The sequence below is a fragment of the Chiroxiphia lanceolata genome, chromosome 1 (assembly GCF_009829145.1).
Source record: "Chiroxiphia lanceolata isolate bChiLan1 chromosome 1, bChiLan1.pri, whole genome shotgun sequence".
Taxonomy (NCBI): Eukaryota; Metazoa; Chordata; class Aves; order Passeriformes; family Pipridae; genus Chiroxiphia; species Chiroxiphia lanceolata.
In genome coordinates, this window is record NC_045637.1 from 90,494,923 (window position 1) to 90,514,131 (window position 19,209).

Consider the following 19,209-nt stretch of genomic DNA (forward strand, 5'->3'; position numbering starts at 1 on the left):
GCCGCCGCCGCCGCTCTTGAAGTTTGCAGGCGATTTCCTTTCCAGCCCCGGCCTTATCTCGGCCCGCACGTTGCCGCGCGGTGACTAATAGCAGAATAACATTGTCTCGGGATAAAATAGCGCCGGGGCTGTTTACCCGCTCCATGGGGGTTCGCTATAAAAGGGCGCCGGGGACCGCCGCGCCAGCCAGACGCGCCGGGGCGCACCGAGCCGCACCACGCAGGGCACCCGCCACGGCGCTCAGTCCTCACGCCGGGAGACACTTTCCGCGCTTTTTTCTCGACTTTTATTAATTTTCCCCCCTTTTCCACGCGCCGATTTTTCCGTCCGCCCTCCGCCGCCTGCTATGGATTATTCCCAGATGATCGTCTCGCTGCTCTTCGTGCTCTGCCCGGGGCTGCTGCCGGCAGGTAGGTGCCGGTCCGCTACCGCTCGCCGGGGTGGGGCGGGGGGTTGCGGGGCCGCAGCCGGGCTCTGTGCCCGGCTCCGGGGAGGGATGCCCGAGGGATGCTGCGGAAGGGGATGCGCGTTTGCCTAGCCTCGCCGTGGGTGCTGAGCTCTGCCGCTCTCTCCCACAGCCCCCGGAGCCGAGGTGGACGCCGCGCCGCCCCCCGCCGCCGCCGCGCACCGCCGCGCCCGGCGCTGCTCCTGCTCCTCGCTTCTGGACGAGGAGTGCGTCTACTTCTGCCACCTCGACATCATCTGGATCAACACTCCCGAGTGAGTGGAGCGGAGGCGCTTCGGCAGTTCCCCAGCTCTGGGTTCCCCTTTGGTTAGGAAAGAGGGAAGGGAGGGGAGCGTGAAGGGAAAAATTAAGAACCAAAAATGCCCTACAGAAAATGGGAAGGGGAGGAAGGAATATTTCTTTGCACACTTTCTCCTATTGCTTTGCCCCCTCCACTTTTCTGCGGAGTTTAGCAACGAGGCTATTCACGGGCAGAAAGCAAACAGGATTTGACCGCTTAGATTGAGCAGATAGCTCCTAATAGCACTAACACACCTGCTTTCCTAAAATCTGGGCAGAAGTATTTCCTTTGGGTGCTGCTCAGCAAAGGCTGCAGGATACTTTTCAGTATGAATCAGCAGACAAAATGCCAAAGGTATGATTTTACCAGCCTGAATTTGACCGCCTTTCTTTCCAACCAGTTAGGAGGCTGGAAGGCATACTTTGACACTGGGGGGCTCCTAGCTCCCTTTTGCTGCTCTCTGCTGCAAATTAACACATCCCACTTATTAACAGGATCATGCATAGTACCCATTTCTACTCTCTCCTCACCAAAAAGTAGTGAGCCGGAGCCTAACCTAGGGCTGCAAACACTGGCTGTGGTGATTTGTTCTGCTGCTGGGTTTCTTATGAGTGCAGAGGATTTGTTCCTCACTTTTGTTGCTTCTTTCAGCGTTGGCAGTTGCCAAAGTTCAAAGAGATGAGGTTTTATTGCTTTCTATTGCACAGGGAGGCACAGCAGCCTTGTGAAAACACAATTAAAAGGTCATTATCCTTGTCAGTAGGCATGCTAATTAATACATTGCAGGATCATCAGAAGCATTTGCATTGAAATTGTGACTAACGAGACATTCCCAATCCCGCAACCTTTACTCTGGCAATCGATCCCATTGATAAGACTGCCCAAAATAAGCCAGAGTGCTTTGAAGGCACAGAATTATTTGAATGACTTTCATGTTGTCCCTTTGATTGTAGGAAGACTGTTCCATATGGTCTCGGAGGCCCTTCTCGATCCAGAAGATCACTGAAGGACATGGTGCCGGAGACCCTCACTGAACCCAGCAGCAGATGCCGATGTGCAAACCAGAAGGACAAGAAATGTCTGAACTTCTGCCAGACAGGAAAAGATCTCTGGTGTGTCTCTTGTTGCTACTCTTTAAAAGGCAGTGCATGTAAAAAGGATGGATTGTGGTACACTTACTCATTTTGGCACTTGCTGAGCGAATAATCTCCCCAAAGCCCTGCCTCCTACCTCACAGTGCTCACACTGCTATGATACATACTATGGTTTGGCCCAGAAAGATCGCTTATTACATGCCTTGAGAAGTGGTTGGTGAGATGTCTCACCTTGTGGACCGCAGACTTGGTTGGGTTTTTTTTAATAGCAGCACCTTTTCACTTTTAACAGGGCTCAGTCCACTGTGGAGAAAACCTCACATCACCGCATCAAAGCCGGCAAGTGCATTGCACCCAAATGCGTGAACCGACAGCTTGTTGACAGCAAGAAAATGAAGCGGTGAGTTTCTTCTCATCCCATTGTAGTTCCCCGAGGCAGCAATAGAGAGCACAGTTCACCTGCCTTCAGGTCATCATGGGCTTAGCTGGTGATTTCAACTTGAGAGTTACAGAAGAATTAGTGGGGATATCTTGACAGCTTTTCTTCATGCGTTGGGTTTTTAGCTTGTGAGGAAAAAAGGTGCTGAGCTCTGCCTAGCATCCTCCACTTTGCATTCACTGGTCGACCATATGTCCATGTAAAAGTATGGCATACAGAAGTTTACCCATACTAAAGAAGGCTCTTTAGTTCTGCTTTCACAAGCAGAACAGGATTTATGGGAACAAGCAGCCTGATGATTTTGAGTGAAACTTAGGCCCTGGAAGTCTTAAATAATTTTTTGAAAATGGGGCTTGCTTGCTTAATTGAAAAGTGTGCCTGGTCATTGGAAGTAGGATCTGGTTTACCTAAAAGAAACGAAATAGCCAAAAAGAGTAACACTGGCGACCTCTTGACTGGATACATGCTATTTAAGGAAGTCTAGAGCATCTTTATTTGAGAGAATATTTTAACTTATATTAATGTTTGCATTGAAATTATGAATACAATATTTCAAGTGGCTTAGGTTAGCCTGATTCTGACAGAGGTATAGCAATTGACAGTTTATGAGGATCCCACGGCAGAAATCTAGAGTGAGGTTTATTTAATCAAAAAACGAATGTTTGCACACTGGAGAAGCATCTTCATTATCACAATGATAAATGTATAATTTCTTGGTTTTGCAGGCTGGAAGCCATTGGTAACAGTATCAAAGCTTCCTTCAGTATTGCAAAGCTGAAGGCTGAGCTACAGAAAGGACAGAAGCTCAAACATAACAGGGCGAACAAGAGGCAAAGCATCTGGGAAAGCCTGAAAGCATCCTAGTGGGAAGATCACCTGAATCTTTCTTCAAAACATTTGCTGACAAAGCATCACCAAAACTCTCTCTTGATTCCAACATTCCAAGATGGTGAAGGGCCTCTCTGTCCAAGTGTTTGCCCAGCGGAGCAAAATGATAAGGAGACCCTGTATTTGGAGGTATAAAAACAAAGGATTTTATCATTTTTGGAATTCAGATGGATGGGTTGAAGGGAAATCCACAGTCACATACATGAAAAAACATCAGTTTGAGGAAATATTTGAATATTGCTTCTGGAAACTTACCCATCGGTTGAGCAGCTTTCAGAGTCTACATCAAAAGCATCTTGCAAGGAAGACCTCACAGATGTGCTTAGCAAGGACAGAAAGCAAGATCTAAGTGTACAAACTTCAAAGCGAAGAACTCTACCTTTTCATTAAAATGCAAAAATGAAAGCCACAGTGCTACTTTAATCAGGACTTACTGCTTATATACATGTCTACCTCGCGTACTGTTTGTTGCACTCCTTCTAGAGTATTTTTACACCTTGTTATTGCCTTTACTAATCAGCTGCAACCCTTTGTCTTTTTCAGAAGTCTAGTTTACTTGTACAACCAGAGTTATCTGAATGTGGGTTAGACACTCTGGTTGTTTGCATAGTCAAAGTCCTTTGGTTTTGGATACCAAAGGACTCTTCAACATAAAATAAAAGTTAGAGGATACTACTAAGTTTCCCATAACAAGGATATTTGGCTAACTGAAGTTCTAATAATAGAGGTTGTTGTGTCTCACATGCCACCAAAAACGCATTGAAGTGGGGATGTACCAGACGCTATTCTGAGATTTATTCAGGGCCTTTTTTGCTGGAAATAAATTTAAACAAAGGGTTGTTTTGAATTAAATCAAAAGGCTAATATTGGGTGAATGTTTATAGCAGTGAATTTGTTCACATTGTTGAATTTGCTGACAGGTTGAATTCTTATGTGCTTATTTTTTGTGTCTTGTATTTATATTCACACAAGTTCTTCATTATATTTACCATGTTGAATACACATTGAAGTAGGCCATATTGGTCTATGCATGTTTTATGTATTTCTGTATGAAATTGGAAAATGCTTTATGCCTATCAAGGTAAATATCTTTGGAAATAAATATTTTTAATTACTGTATTGGCTTGTTTTTCCTTGGGCTGTGGCTCCATGATCATGAAGATAGACTGCCCCACGTACAATGCTGACTTAGGTGAAGTGTGTGCACATGATTGCCCTTCTGTCAGATTAGCCAGACCATGGCACATAAAGTTTGTGCCAGATGTGAGACAGGAGATAATACTTGTTCTCGCTTCAAGCTTGCTTGTCAAAACTTTATGGCAAACTTTGAATTGACCAAAGTAATTTATCTTGCTCGCATGGCTGATGTCTTTTTCACTCAGTAGGACAAATTCTAATGTTGGATTTACTCTACCATTAAAATATGGGCAATAGGGGTCTGGGTATAGATGAACTAGAGGATAAATACACACTCTGGATGCTCTGTGGGCTCTCTTGGACTAGGTGGGGTTATATTACTTATTACCATGCTATCCTAAGAGTGTCAGCCCAGCCCATGCAAGTTTAAAGATGGAGACCTCAATGGAGCTTCAATGGGACCCAAAATCAGGAAAGAGCTAGAGAAATAGTTAAATTTTTACATATCTCCAGACGTTGTAGTTATACCTAGAAAGATGCTTAAAGTAAATAAATGGATTTAATCATCTCTGATCCTATAGGGAAAGAAAAGTACAAGACTTAATCCACGAAAAAACCTGAGTCTGGGACTTTTTAAAAACAAACCTTTACAAAGAAATACAATACAAGGATTGTGACACAAGCACCTGCAGTCACCACTGAAAATTTCTGAATTTCTGGATTTCTTGTCAATATTAATTTCTTTGCAGCTTTTTCACACCCAAACACTCTAAGGCTGAATAAACCCCATATCATGTTTTCTTCACGCTGTTCTGCTATGTATTGGAGCAGTAATTCAGTGGGAATATGGCATTGCTGGCAGCCCTGGTCTGACGGAGCACCTAGCCCAGGCAGTGGGAAGCAATTGGGAGCTGCCGTGCTTCTGCAGGGCAGGATGCAGCGCCTGGAGCTGCTCTTTGATCTCTGCATCACCCACACTTAACTGCTCGGGATGTGCCTGGATCAGTGACCTCTGTCAGGCATGAAGAGATCTCACTAATAATGCTCCCTGATTTTCCATTTCTTCTCCTACCAGTGGTTGCCTTTGGCAGGGAAAATAAACAAGCAAGTAGTTAAGGCGCTACCTCTCACTCAGCCAAAGTGACAGGCAAGCAGGTGGTGTGGGATTTCCCTGCTAGGGAAGGGACAGCATCCCATCCCAGTTGCTCCTGTTTTGTCTTCCAGAAAAGAGCATGAGGAAAGGATCAGTTCTGGGAGTGGAGGAGCACTGCAGCAGTGTCTGTGCTGTTATTAAGGCTGGCTATTTTGATTTCGTAGGTGGCTGAGCTAAAGGATGTCATGGGTGGGCTTTAGTAGCCCATATTCCTGGCTAGCTTAAAAGATTCTTGAGAGACCATCCTAAAAATAAACCTGTTCCTCCTAGGGTTTACTCTGCTTGTGCTTGGACTCAAAAGCTGGCTTCCATTCTCCTCTCCTTCCCAGGAAACTGCGTCCACTGCTGGCTCATGCTGCAGCTTTGTGTAGTGATGGGCACCCACTGGCTTTTTGGGTTAGGCACAGTTCCCAGCATCATGCAAAGTAGAGTCCCACACAGCACTGAGCCTGAGTGGCAATGCAAAGAGCACAGGAGGCAGGGGTTTGCAGGCTTTGGGAAGAGTGGCAGAAGCCATTTCTTGCTGTCCAGCTGGCTTCCGTGGCCTGTTGTTGTGCAGCAAGGGTGAAAGGGGGCACACTTCTGCTTCTGCCCCCACCTTTACTGTTTGCCTTCTGGCATAGAAGCATAAACTGCAGCTTACCCTGGTTTGCATTAATGAGCTGGACCAAAAGCCAGAATTTAATAGTCTGTTTGTCTCGCTGAATAAGCAAAAGGGAGCATGAAGCATTTTATCTTATGGCTGGTTCATATACAAGTACCAGGGTCTGCCCCAGAGGTTTGCTCCCTCTCAAAGTGAGCTCCATGGCAGAGAGAGATTCAGTAACTTAGGCTAGAGCCCCTGGTGAAAAAAGAGAAGTATGGTATGTGCTGGGTTTTATGGCAGTGAACACAGAGCAGTGTAAAAATACATTCTTACTTATAATAAACGACCTGAGTGAAAAAATATTCTACCTGAAGCCAATGGAAACACTGTGCTGACTGCAAAGGCAAGGCTGCAGAGTAAGAGCTCTCGTTCTTCTAACTAGAACGAATCTCACTTGTCTGAAAAAGTGAACCTTTCATGACCGTGATCTATCTCATTTTTAAGTGAGAGGTTCTTATAATCCATGAGGAAATTTGAGAAGGATAAAGGGAAGCATGTAGAGAAGAGGGCCACCACTTTCCAGTGTGGCCGAAAATACACCTGACGTTATGACTGAAATTCCAGCTCAGATCAAGAGCAAGGAAAAGCTCCATTCCTTAGCTGTCACCAATATGTATCACCCTCCTCTGATTTTTCCTGGGTTCAGCATGGTAATTTCTGAAGTTACAAAAAGTTTCACGGGAAAAGACAACTATTCTCCAAAATTAAGCTTGGGGTACTTATTTTTATTCAATGCTGAGTGTAATTCTTTCTTTCTCAGCTAGTTTATTTTCATTTCACTGGATAAAGGCTGTTTTGACTATAGATCAAAACAAGGTATACAATAAAACAAAGCTTTGACGTGTGAGTCAGGCTTCAAGTCAGGAAAATACTACAATGCTACTGAAATTCTTTCCATCTTATCTACATAATTCTGACCTAATTTTTCCAGAAATGGCAACTCTAATCTGCACCATGTTATCATAAACTGCCCCTAAATAATTCACGCAGGATGTCCTAATGTTGCCTATAGAAGTTACCAAATACCAGCCTCTTTGTTCATGTTTCCTTACATTAGGATAAATTTAGCCACTGCAACACACTTCTGTATTTACAAACACAGAATGAGCTGGATAAACCACTGTTTGAACGCTATCTGATGTTTACTTTCTTCACACTCAACTGTTTGCCTCTGTGTATATAAAACTGTATCAATTTTGACTTGGCCTGCATAAAGGCACTATTATTAGGTTCCTTGGGGAGAAATCCAGCTTCCATCCTCAGCCAATGCCTTTATTTAATGTACTATTCTTCCTTCGTGACCTAGGAAACAGAAGGACGGACTTTTTGATTAATTAGACGAGAATGCTTGGAAGCTGTGATGCTAAGTGTAAGTATGCAAAGAGACTGAAAGCTGCAGATAAAGTACAAAGATAGTGGCAGGATCGTTTTTCCTGTGGTAAACATCGTGAGAATGACATTTCAAAAACTTAACCAGAATGGGTGTTCATGTCTTTCTTTATTTTATATCTCTAATCAAATCTGAGCTAGGTGAAAAATGATATTTTGCTCAATATGGTTAAACAATCAGTTGGTATGTCTTAGCAGTATGCCTGAGACAAGCTCCTCTGCTCTGATCAGGTCAAGGAGACCTGAATTCTGCCTGAAGTCCACTGATGCAGTCAGCCAGCCAACAATTCCCTCAGCTTTAGAGGCATCATTTATACCAGTGCAAATGAGAGCAGATTTGACCTAGAAAGGCTTCCTTCTTTCTGGTATCACTGCGCTGAGGACAAATAGACACTGATTTGCTGGTGCTAGTACAGGCCTTCAGTGGCTCTTGCTGCTCTTGGTCTGGGTTTGGGCTGTTTTTGTTGGTTGTTTGGCTTTTTACTCCCTGCAAGCATTTCCTAGTAATAAATTAGATAAATTTCACTTTGGTAAGCAATGGGGCAGTTTGCCTCTGGCTCAAAAAGCTGCATTCATGGATGAGCCCCGTGGAGTTTGCGGTTTCATTGACCTTTCCAGCTATTTTGGGGGCTGCAGAAATGATTTGAGTTCATCAACTGTAATTCAAGCCCACACTGTTGTTGTTGTGTTTTTCCCTCCAAGGAAATAAAATAAAATAATAAAAAAAACAACCCTAAAACTAACTTTTTTCCTAGCTAAAGGAAAAATGTATGTTATGTGCCAGTTACTAGAAACAAATCCAACTTCTAGCATGGCAAGAAGAAAGCAGCACTGTATTTTGGTCATATATAATGGATTTACATTTTCCTCTGCTTTCTTCACCTCTTTTCACAAACACAACTCAACTGAGGACTTGATGAAACGTCCATCATGAAAAAAAGGCCAATGCTCTTGTGCAAAGGTAGCCACATGCATTGATGCATTGAATATTTTGATGGACCAGAACTTCTTTCTCGTCTTTCTTTCAGTCCTATTGTTGCAAGAAGTCTGTTTTTCTTCTGCTTCGTATTTTAATCTTCTCTTATATCTAACAGAAGTGTGAAACAGTGATATTCACAAACTAGACAGCAAACTAAAGTGGACAGAAAAACTGGACAAATGGTACATGTTGTATTCTTATCAGAAATGTGCAGGCCTTTAAGGTATATGTGTTTGCCTGTGGGAGGATTTCCCTTGAGTAGCATAAACAAGCACGGAACAAGAATCACGATATTATATGTTGAAGAGGTGTCTTGAAAGTACCCTGTGGGTTTTTCCCTCATGACTGTACCTCTCAGCTGACCTCAAAGGAGACTGTCTTTCCACACACAAGGACTACCCAGCACATCCATCAGGCAATTGACTAAATTATGAGACAAGGCAAGCAGGGATCAAAGAACCCATGCTGCTGAAAAGAGTGATCATCACTGGGCTGCACAGAGCCTGCCATGCTCGATGCAGCTGCCAGCATACCCTATGGGAGACAGGAGACAGGGTGCCTGCAAGTTACAAGCCACACCAGCAGCCCTGATCATTCCCCTGGAAATCCAAACCGCCCTTCCCACGTGGCTGTGGGTTCACTGTGGGTAATGCTGTGTGGGTGGCTTTGTGCTCTTTCCATACATATTGTCTCGAAATGACCCCACAGGTTTTATCAGTACCTTATAGCAGAATTTTCTGAGAAAACATCTCAGTTGGGAGGCCTCTCCAGTCATCCCATCTTCCCTGTGAATGGACTAAACTGGCATTATTCAGGTGAGTTTGGAGGAACACCCCGTATTTCACCAGCCCGATGGTTTTACAGTGTATCAGTCATGCAGCAGTAGCCTACAACTGTGAAATTCACCTCAGCAATGGTCTATCTTTCTTTCATGTAATCATAAGAAGAACATTTTCTTAATTTTCCCAGAAATTTTACTCCTCTACCTTTCTAAAGTCTTATGGCTTTTCCTGAGAACTTGGCCTGCTGTTTTTCCTTCTGGGTCTCTGCTAACTATTATGTCATTCTCGGTACACATTCAGCTGGACGCTTTACAGTTATGTGCTTTCCAGTGGCTTCTAAACGTGCATTAAGGCTGTTAATTTAATTTTACTTCATCCTGAGTCTGCTTCATCATAAGCACAAGGACGTCTTTCACCTGGTTGAAAAGCAAAGTGCTCATGAGTGCTGTCCTTTGCCCTGAATTGGCAATAGATTATGGATTACTGGTTCCAGTGTTGACCCTTTAGGAAAGTCATAAAGTTGGCTGGGTATTACTATATGGTAAAAATTTATTCTTTGAACTAACCACTTTCTGCTGAGTAATCATTTTTCTCCACAGACATTTCTATAAATGTCTGTACATGCACAGGGGTCAACTTTCTAAGCAAACTCCAGTCTTTCCTGTATTTTTATTTTCACACAAGTATTGCTGTGCTGTTTTTGTGGCCAAACATAACTTTTGTGAACTGCTTCTATATGAAGCTGTGATAGTAGCTGTTTCTTCAGCCTGCGATCCGTGAACGCCTGAAGAACCATGAGATGTAATTAAGGGATGCAAGTTCATATGTGCTTTATGACAACCTGCATATGTGAAATTCCTGGAAGAGTTTGCACTTCCACTGGAAATTTTTTGGTGGCCCACATTACAAATTAATTAACCTTGTGGTTAGCCATGCAAAATAGGTTTGGAAACAAGTTGCAAAATGAAGCTGTCAGCAAAGGAAAGTGCAGAATTGAGTCCAGCCATGTAGGAAATAACAAAGATACTTTTATTATAAAAATATGATCGTATTAATACATTATCAGGTACTGCAAAGTGTGTGTGCAATCAGGTACATCAGGGAAAATTTGAAGCATTTACCAACCCTACATGTGTAGTTGTAAGCACAGAAATGTGTGCACATGCAATGTAATGTGTTGCAGTGAAGGTCTTTTCAATATTGTACAACACATTTTGGATCTACATCCCACTGTCAGAAAACTCCAGAATCAAGGGGCTCTCTGTCTCGATATCTGGGGTTTTTTTTAATCCCTATTTAACCTAGCAGAGTTCTGGTCAGTATAGCAAAATTCCATGGGTGCCCTTGCAAAGGATGTCGCAAAGGGTGCAAGTGTTCTTAGTACCCTTCCCAGGCACTGCTACACAGAATGGTTGCTTTTGCCCAGGCTCCTCCTCTGTTCAATCAGTTCATGTTTCTTACATGTTTGTTTGTTTGGTTTTTTACTCTGAGGTCTATTAGGAGAGAGTATATTTGTCCTCAGTTTTCCCTCTCTGGACAGCACAGTTGGGAAGCTCTGAATGGTGTATAGGCTAATTAAAAGCAGACCACAGGTTTTGGTTGTTTTGGGGGTTTTTTTCCTTCTTTTTGTTGCATTCCAATTTGTTTATCTTCTCGGCAGGGATTTGACAGGGACATTGTTAAGGAGACAAAGACCCTGTAGCTGGAGTGACATGAGTGTGCTAATTGATGCCTCCTTTTCACCTGACAGCCTAATCAAATTGGATCAGGTATCAGAAGGACTAATGAAACATCGGAGAACATGAAATATTTAGCAAATGAGTGACCTGCACATCCTACCTAGCCCTGTCTACAGTCACAACTTTGCAGGGGAGCTGAAGCAGAACTACCCTTCTATCTCCACCTGACAAGCTCAAACAACTGATAAATTACCAGAACTAATTGTTGCCCTGACAGGCCTTTGATCCCTGGAAGAGTTAATTTATAAATGATGAGCTCCTTTTTCATGCCACTGCTGATGGAGCTGTTGAAATAACTATAAAATCAATAATCCTTGAGGTCTGGGAATCCTTTAGTTTTCTTCCATTTATTCAGGAGACAGTTCAAAGTATCTGCAAATGCTCATTTCCGCCTCCTCCCAGCACCTTACCCAGAGAACATCAGGCATTGCTGCAGCAGTGAGGCTTGGTAAGGGCAGAGAGAGAAAGCATCTGAGAAGCAGGTCAGTCTAGATGGCATTGAATAGGAGGCAGGACGGTCCTCAAATCTTACTCAGCTCCTTGGGATGGTCTCTCTAGGAAGAGAAAACTGTTGGAAACTACTGCAGCAAGGCAAGGTGGGAAAATTTTGGATGATAAGCAGCATCATGGGGAATAGCAGCACCTTCAAGGTGGTAGTGGAATAGAAATCCTACTTATGGCTCCCAGTATCCAGCCCCTACAGGGAGCCTGGCTGGTCTGTTTGAGAGGACATGCTGCATCATCCAGAGGCAGAGCTCCTGACTGTCTGCCAGCATACATCTCCTTCACCTGTTGCCATCTGGTTACAGCACAGCAGAGACATGGGGTACAAAATTCTGCTATGGCCTCACCTGCATGTGACCAGAGTCCACCCTACCAGCAATGACTGTACTGTGCTCAGTGCAAAGCTGGCTTTGTTCATCTGGAGGAATGAGCCAATATTTAGCCAAATAGGGTCCCTACAGGGGAGATCTCATGTACAGAATTTAGTCCCAGACCCGTCCTGCAAGAGTGTGTCATGACCATCACATGATGAAGAACCTAACGGAACCTCATCCTTGGGCTTTTTAAACAGGTTGCTGGTGCTTTTACAGCAGAACCCTTTACAGAGCGTTCAGGATAGTCCAGAGTTCATGTTTCTCTTGCACAGTCATTTGACAGCTTCTTTTTTATCTCTGATGAGAGAGCATTTGTTAGAAAAATGAAACACCACAACTCAAGTGTGTGCATGAGGCTGGAGCTACAGGAAGTGTTGACTGATGCTTCACTTTCCATTCTCCTCTAAAAAGCTTGTTCACAAATGTGAGGGTTTGTAATGAGGTTCAGTGTGGTTATTGCAAGGCCATCTGGGGCTTGGCCACCAAGGCTTGTCCTCACCACAGGCAGAAGAGGTGCTCCCTAAGAGTGAAATTCCCCTCTGGTGTCCTCCAGACTGAGGAACACTTGGACAGAGTCACAGCATCTGTTACAGAAAGGAAGAACAGAGACCTTGTCAGCTTTAAGTAGCTGTTACTACCAGAGTGAAGGAAATGGCACATGCACATGGCTTATACAGTGAAATCCTGCCCTTGTCCACACGAATCCTTTGCTGTCTTACCAGCCTTAGAAGTTCTCCAGACCTTCAGCCTGTAGTAGTATGCAGGTGATCCACAGGGAGTTTTTTCTCCAGGCCACAAGGCCTCAGAGCTGGGAAACTTGATCTGGAGGACAGCCCCAATCACCATGCACTCTAGGGAGCTGCACCTTAAAGAAGCAACAAGACAGAGGTGGGAATGATGCAAGAGTCAAATGAGACTGAAGAGACTCCGTCTGCACAGCCTCTTGCGGCAAGTTACTTTCTGACCCTAAGAGTCTCATGAAGCTACCAACAAAGAACTGCCTTCCAAAACAGAAAGGGCAACAAGAATGCACCAAGATGAGCAGAGCTGGGTGATCAGTTCAAAGTTCCCAACCAGGTATTAATTTAGCAGCAATTCAGTACTGTGCAATTTATTCTCGGTGTGCTATTCACCCGAAGCCAGTATGCTTCCCAGCTGAGTAAAGGGTTTAGAAGCAGACACATTTGCAGATTAGGATCCACTAAACAAGTAATGAGGGTGGAGGAAAGGAGAGTTACAGCCAGACTAATTTTATGAGAAATGGTTAAGTGCGAAAGTCTAGGGGATATTCTCCAAGAAAATGAGATTGCTGCCAAGATATTATGCTATAGGTAAATGATAAAAGAGGTGGGTATGAGCCAGGTGGACAGGTTGATATGGAGAGACCAGAAATAGGATGGCAGCAAAATATACAGGAAGGATCTACTGGCAATGTGGAGACACAGTGGGGAAAAAATGCCTAGTTTAATCCTACTTGATTTACATAGATCATCGATGCACCAGAACTGAGAGAAATTTTTCTCTGGAGACATCTGACTTTCTTCTCTGACCTTGTGAAGGAGCCTATGGAGGAATATCCACCTTATCCTCACGGAGTAGCATTCAAGGGATGAAACCACATTAAACAGATGGAAATGTATTCAGTATCCAATTTTCTTACGGGAAACACAAAATTCTCACAGAAGAATAGCAGGACAGTCATTTATCGGTTGTTTTCCCATAGGTAAATAACAACCTTCTGGTATGTTTTAGAGGTAAGCAGGAGCAAGATGCACTGTATAACAGCTATGCAATAAACTGAAGGTGTGGTGAAGGAAATAACATAAAGGAAACTCTTGGCAGAAGAAACTTGTCATCTTAAGCTGAGTTTCTAGGACAGGTGTCATTGCCATGAATTAAGTCTAGGACACCCTGAGGAGGCAACAAGACAGAGGGAAGAAAGGAGTGAGAGAGAAGGTAGGCTGAAGAGAATTTTATTTCCATGAAATGTTGAATGAGGCAGTCTGACCTATCACCCTCACATTGCTGTGCTGACTCAAGAGGAAGAGATTACCAGTTTCAAATATCATACTGAGAAAAGAAAAAAAAAAAAAGAAAATTTCTTCATGCTTTTTTCTGACTTAGTCAGCTATTTGAAGAGCTTAGAACACCCAGATGTTATTTATATTGCACACTTCCAGGACAATTTTTCATTGGGAAATCTCCTCTGGAAAAAAAAGGGGAAGAGTGAGGTAATTCAAGGACAAGTTTCAATAATAAAATTAGTGGAAAATAGTAATTTCAATGTGATTAGAAAGGATGTAGAAACAGCACTGGACTGTCAATCTCGATAGCATCAGAGTATATGCGAGGATCTCACTGTAGATCAGTTCTCACTGTACTCACTCTCAGTTTGAAGAAACCTTGTGAATGCATTCCATGTGTACTACCATCAGAAAGTCAAATTATTTAGACAACACTGGCCTATTTCTCAATGTAAGTTTGGCTGGTGAGAAAGTCAGAATGGGTCAGCTGAAGTTTCCAGAGTAGTATCAAACACATAGGACAGAACAGGTCCAAGCCCACTATGCTCTACCCTGAAATATATAGATGAAGAATTATGCTAGCTTTGAGCCATGTGGGTACTCAGTGAAACCTAGTTAAGTGACTTCAGTGCTGAAGAGAGAGAACAAAGTTGTGAGATAGGGCCACCTTGACTTGCATCGATTTCTCATTAATGTTTGACAGCAGAGGGTAATGCCGGCTGCTGCAAAAAACTATTGTAATGGCAAAAAATATTCTCCTCAGGTCTCTAATATTCTCAGCCAATCCCATGTGAGAATGTGTGTGTCTTGTTCCTTTGGATAAGCTTAAATACTTTTTTCTCTTCACTGGATGAGATGATAAAAATACAGGTAACTTCTAAATTGATTTTGACCTTTCACTGCAGATGAAAACAAGGAAGAGGAAAATAGTCTATCTCTCGTACTCTTATGAACAACTGCACATAAAGTTCTGTTGGCTTGTGTCTTAATTCAGAGACCTGTATTCAGCTGCAAAGGTGGAGCAAGTTTAGCTTATCTCCTGTCTATTTAATGAGCAGTTTACCTGGCAGAGATGCTGCTCTCAAGTTCACTCGTGTTTGTGTTTTGCAGCATTGCAAAGACACAAAGAGCTCTGCTGAGGTACAGGGAACTCTGTTACTCATTGGTGGTTGTTGTGTAGAAAAGGCTGAGGCAGTGTCTGTAGACACTGAGGCAGTGTATTGAATGAAGAATAACAGTAAGGACGGCACTTGCTAGAAGTGAGTTTTCCAGTCAGGCATTGTCTTCTAACACATCCTGGGTAAATGGTTGCCGTGGTACAAAAAGCAAAAGAAGGTGGTTAGAGGGATAAAAAACATGGTCCAAACAATCCGATTTCTGAAATGTTTACATTTCTGCCCTGTGGGAAAGGGCAGAAGAGAAAGGCAGACAGGGATGGCATGGAAGTTGCACACTAAGATTCCAGATGGGTCATGAGAAGTCCAAAGTACTAGAGATATATACTGGCTGTACATGACGGGACTAAAGTCCCTTAAGCAAGCCCTGTACCTGTTGTATTCTTCAAGCCCCATCGACTTCAGTGGGACTTTGGCTTCTGCAAAATAATATCAGAGATGACTTTTCATGTGGGCTTCGAAAATTCATTGAACTGGGGTGCAAAATCATGGGAAGAGCTAGACAGACTTAGCCCCCCGGTGAAATACACAGTTACCAAGTATTAATGTAGCTTTTTTCCAGCTGCTGATATTAAGCCTTCCAAAATTGTCTGAGTAATGCTAGCATTTTGGCAGTGTTGATACATCTCTCTTTCTCAGTTTATTGATTTATCTTTCAAGAACTTAATATTGCTAACACACTCATAACAGTTTGCCGTTCTGTTCCAGATAGCAACAAGTGACAAGGATAAGTTAAGTTGAAAGGGAGATTTGAGTCTCCAGCCTTGGCCCTTAAATGCTTGCAGTGACATCTTAGATGTATGTAACCATTTTTTTCTGGTAATATTTCAGTTAAAGTCTGATTCAGACTAATTTGTTTGGGAAATTTTGTTTCAAGCTCTCTCTTTCTTCCTGCACGGTTTTGCTGGTTTGCATCACAAAGATAGATTTCATTATGTAATTTTGCATTCAGATATAAATGAAAACTTATGTGCAAAGCTGAGTGAGCCGAAATGCTTCTGTGTTGCATCTCCAATGTGCAACGCTATTATGGGAAAGAGAGAACTGGTGAGAAATGAATACTGTCATAAAAGAAAGATTTCAGTACCAGAGTCCTTAATTTGGAACAAAGTAATGCTGACATAAGACATAAAAATATTTTCCATTGTGAATCGGGTGCCTTGGCCAAGTTCTGGAAAGAACTGAATTCCTTTTCTCTTTATGTTTGAAAACAAAAAAATGTACTGTTATCAGGACTTGACATAAAAATAGACGCATTTTATTTAATGTGTCAGCACTCGCTTCTTTTACAGCTCTGCAGTATTCTGTGTGTTTTCTCTGACTTGCTAACTAAGTTTCCAGTGCAATTGAGTTACAACTCAAGAACTTGATATTCAAGGTTCCTAAAAATTTGCAATTTTGTGGTATATGAATGCACCATCTGTTCTTCCTAATAAGTAGCTATTTTTAAATCATATTTTATAGGGTTTCTGCTGTTCTTTGACAGAGAGTCTAGGAAGCAGCTTAGTAAACTCTGACACATCAGACAGAAATAACTTCAAAAGAGTTTTGATAAATGTTTCCCTCCAAATACAGGAGTATTCAGTCACATTGATTTATTTATAATGTATGTTGTTTAGCAGACATTGACACACTTACAAGGTAGAGAAATGGTTTTCAGTGGTTTATTTCACAGAGCTGGTGCATGATTTCAAATGAAATACTTTTCATTAAGTATTTAACTCTCTGGGAAAAATAAAAGCCTCAACGTTTGGGTTTTGAAACATTTTTAATTTTTTTTGCATGAAATGGAAGAAACAGAACTTTTTCTTCCAGGACTCTCTTCTATGTCATTAGTGTCCTCTATATTATTTTCCTACTATTTTCCTTTACCCCCAGCAATTAAATGGTTAAATGGGGGGAAGAGGGGAAGGAAACACGAATAAAAGTTGAGAACAGAGAAGGGAGAAAAGTTTCAATCCCGGTTTGTTGTTAAAAATAGGCCAGCTTGTTACAATGACCATCTCCCTTGTTGCAATTACTGGTGTAGCAACAGCAAGTTTTCAGAGAACTGATAGGAAAAAGTCACTCTATTGCCACCATGCCTCAAGGACTCCACTCCTATTTTAGGTTGTCTTGATAATTTTACCTAAGTAGGCAGGGGAGACCTGGGAAGTTTGATTTGGAATAGCTATGCAAAATGCAGCTTTCTGAAGATCTCGATTTTTGGAGGAAATGAGACAAACTAAGGGTTCAGTCTTGCCTCCCTCTTTTTCTCAGCTGGCTGCATCTCTCAGTCTCTGGGAAGGTACCATCTCTCCCCTACTGCAATCTTCATCCTGTGCTTTGTTCATCTGTTTGGGATAGAGTCAACAAATACATGGCAGCTGAATTCCACATTGAGAAATGCTCTTGCCCATAGGTCCTCAGGAATGCCCACAATTGGCAGGAGTGGTAGGCAGCCCACCACACCAGCAAAGGGACTTGCTCAGATCATTCTTCAGGGACATCAGAGGACTGGGAGATGTGTGAAGGAATAAATCAATGGATAGCTCAGAGAACTGAAGAAGTGAGGCAGGGATGGAGCATACTCATCTACAGATTGAGTTGCAGCTCTGATGGGAACCAGACATGAGACACTTGGGAAAATTAGGGCATAGAGCATCTATCTTTCTCCAGCTTGCCTGGAATATGTAATTTCCTCCGCAGCCTGCCATTTCGCAGCTGTGACTTTTTCATAGTGTTCTTTTCAAAAGAAAACAGGTCTATCCCCTAAAGAAGATTTACCACAATCCAGCCCCAAGTGTCCCCCTCTAGCTGGTCTCTCTCTATCTTCCAGCTCTCCATCTCTTGGTTTTAATGAACTGAAGCCATAACAAAGTCCAGACAACACAAGGGCAATTCAGTACTAGATTTCTTTCAACAGTGCTGATTCCTCTGGCCTTTACAGGGGCATTGAACCAGAAACACACCTCAAATGGGTAGAGGGTAAAACAACCCAAACAAACAAGTAGGGGAAACAAACTAGAAGGTTAAAGAAAAGATAACCTAAGCTTATTCTTGGGAAAGTAGAGTGTTTTCTTACATCTCAGTTCACCCCATGGCCAGGCAGGTCAGGACTACTGGTGCTGAGTAGCTCACTTATGAAAACAAATATTCCCTTGCTAGATAAACTGCCACGCTGTTGATATTCAATGCCTTTTCAGGTTTTAAGGCTCTCACCACCAGGTAAAAATCATCCAGGCTAATTAGGATGTGCAAGTCTTTTGTCCTGGTTGTGTTTTGTGTACCAACATACATGTAAGAAAGCAGGACCTCCAGGAGGGTGCAAGAACATGTGTGAGAGAGAAAGAAGAGGAGATGAACGTGTGAATGCACAACAGACAAATGAATGTGTCTATGTGAGCAACAAAAAGAGATCGAGGAGCCTTTTCTTATCATTGAAGATATACTAGAAGATTTCTTCTTTTAAAGAATGACCAGGATGACACACGATTTAGAAAAAGGATAACAGGGCATTTAATTTCTATAACTCATTCCACTAAGTTATATAAATCGTGATGCCTGTTCATGACTTAGTCTCAAAATGATGAAGAGAGATAACAGATAAGAACACATCAGCAGCTTCTGCAAAGTGATACTCAGAGCTCTAGAGTTCCTTCCCAGCTGGAAGTCAGGTGTACCAAGAGGCACTGTGTGTGCAGTAGGAGATGCTGTCTTACCTGGAGGAAAAATGCCATCAACTACAGCACAAGTTGAGGTATAGCAGCAGTACTGCACCATCTGCCTCTGTGCAGCAGCTCCTGGCTCCCACCAAACCCAAAGCTGACCAGAAACTGGGAAACAAAAGTTACTATCTCTTATAGACACCAGCCACAAAATACTGTGACTCACAGATGATTGCTGGCCCTGCCGGTTGCTGTTCAAAATCTGGCCAGCCTTTGGCAGCCCTGTGGCAGATTGCCTGCTACTGCAGAGCATTATCTTTGGGCTACCCATAATTTTTGGACAAGAACTGACTCACTGTTAAGACATGCTCTGCAATCTGTAGGAAACAAAGTGTCAATCCGTGCCTGACATCATCAACCCAGTCTATGTAGGCAGAGGAAGAGCTCTTGAGTTAACAGTTTAACTCTTTCTCAGTTCAGCTTGGACCTGACA

At 42.8% G+C, this 19,209-nt stretch overlaps 1 protein-coding gene across 1 annotated transcript; it reads left to right on the top strand.

Annotated features, from left to right (window-relative positions):
* Positions 1-201: 201 nt before the first annotated feature.
* Positions 202-4,286, top strand: EDN1 (endothelin 1). The gene is made up of 5 exons (XM_032692037.1): positions 202-410; positions 579-720; positions 1,700-1,858; positions 2,133-2,240; positions 3,005-4,286. Exons 1-5 carry the CDS (start codon positions 347-349, stop codon positions 3,141-3,143), a joined length of 612 nt encoding a protein of 203 aa, XP_032547928.1. The 5' UTR covers positions 202-346; the 3' UTR covers positions 3,144-4,286.
* The last annotated feature ends 14,923 nt before the right edge of the window (positions 4,287-19,209 follow it).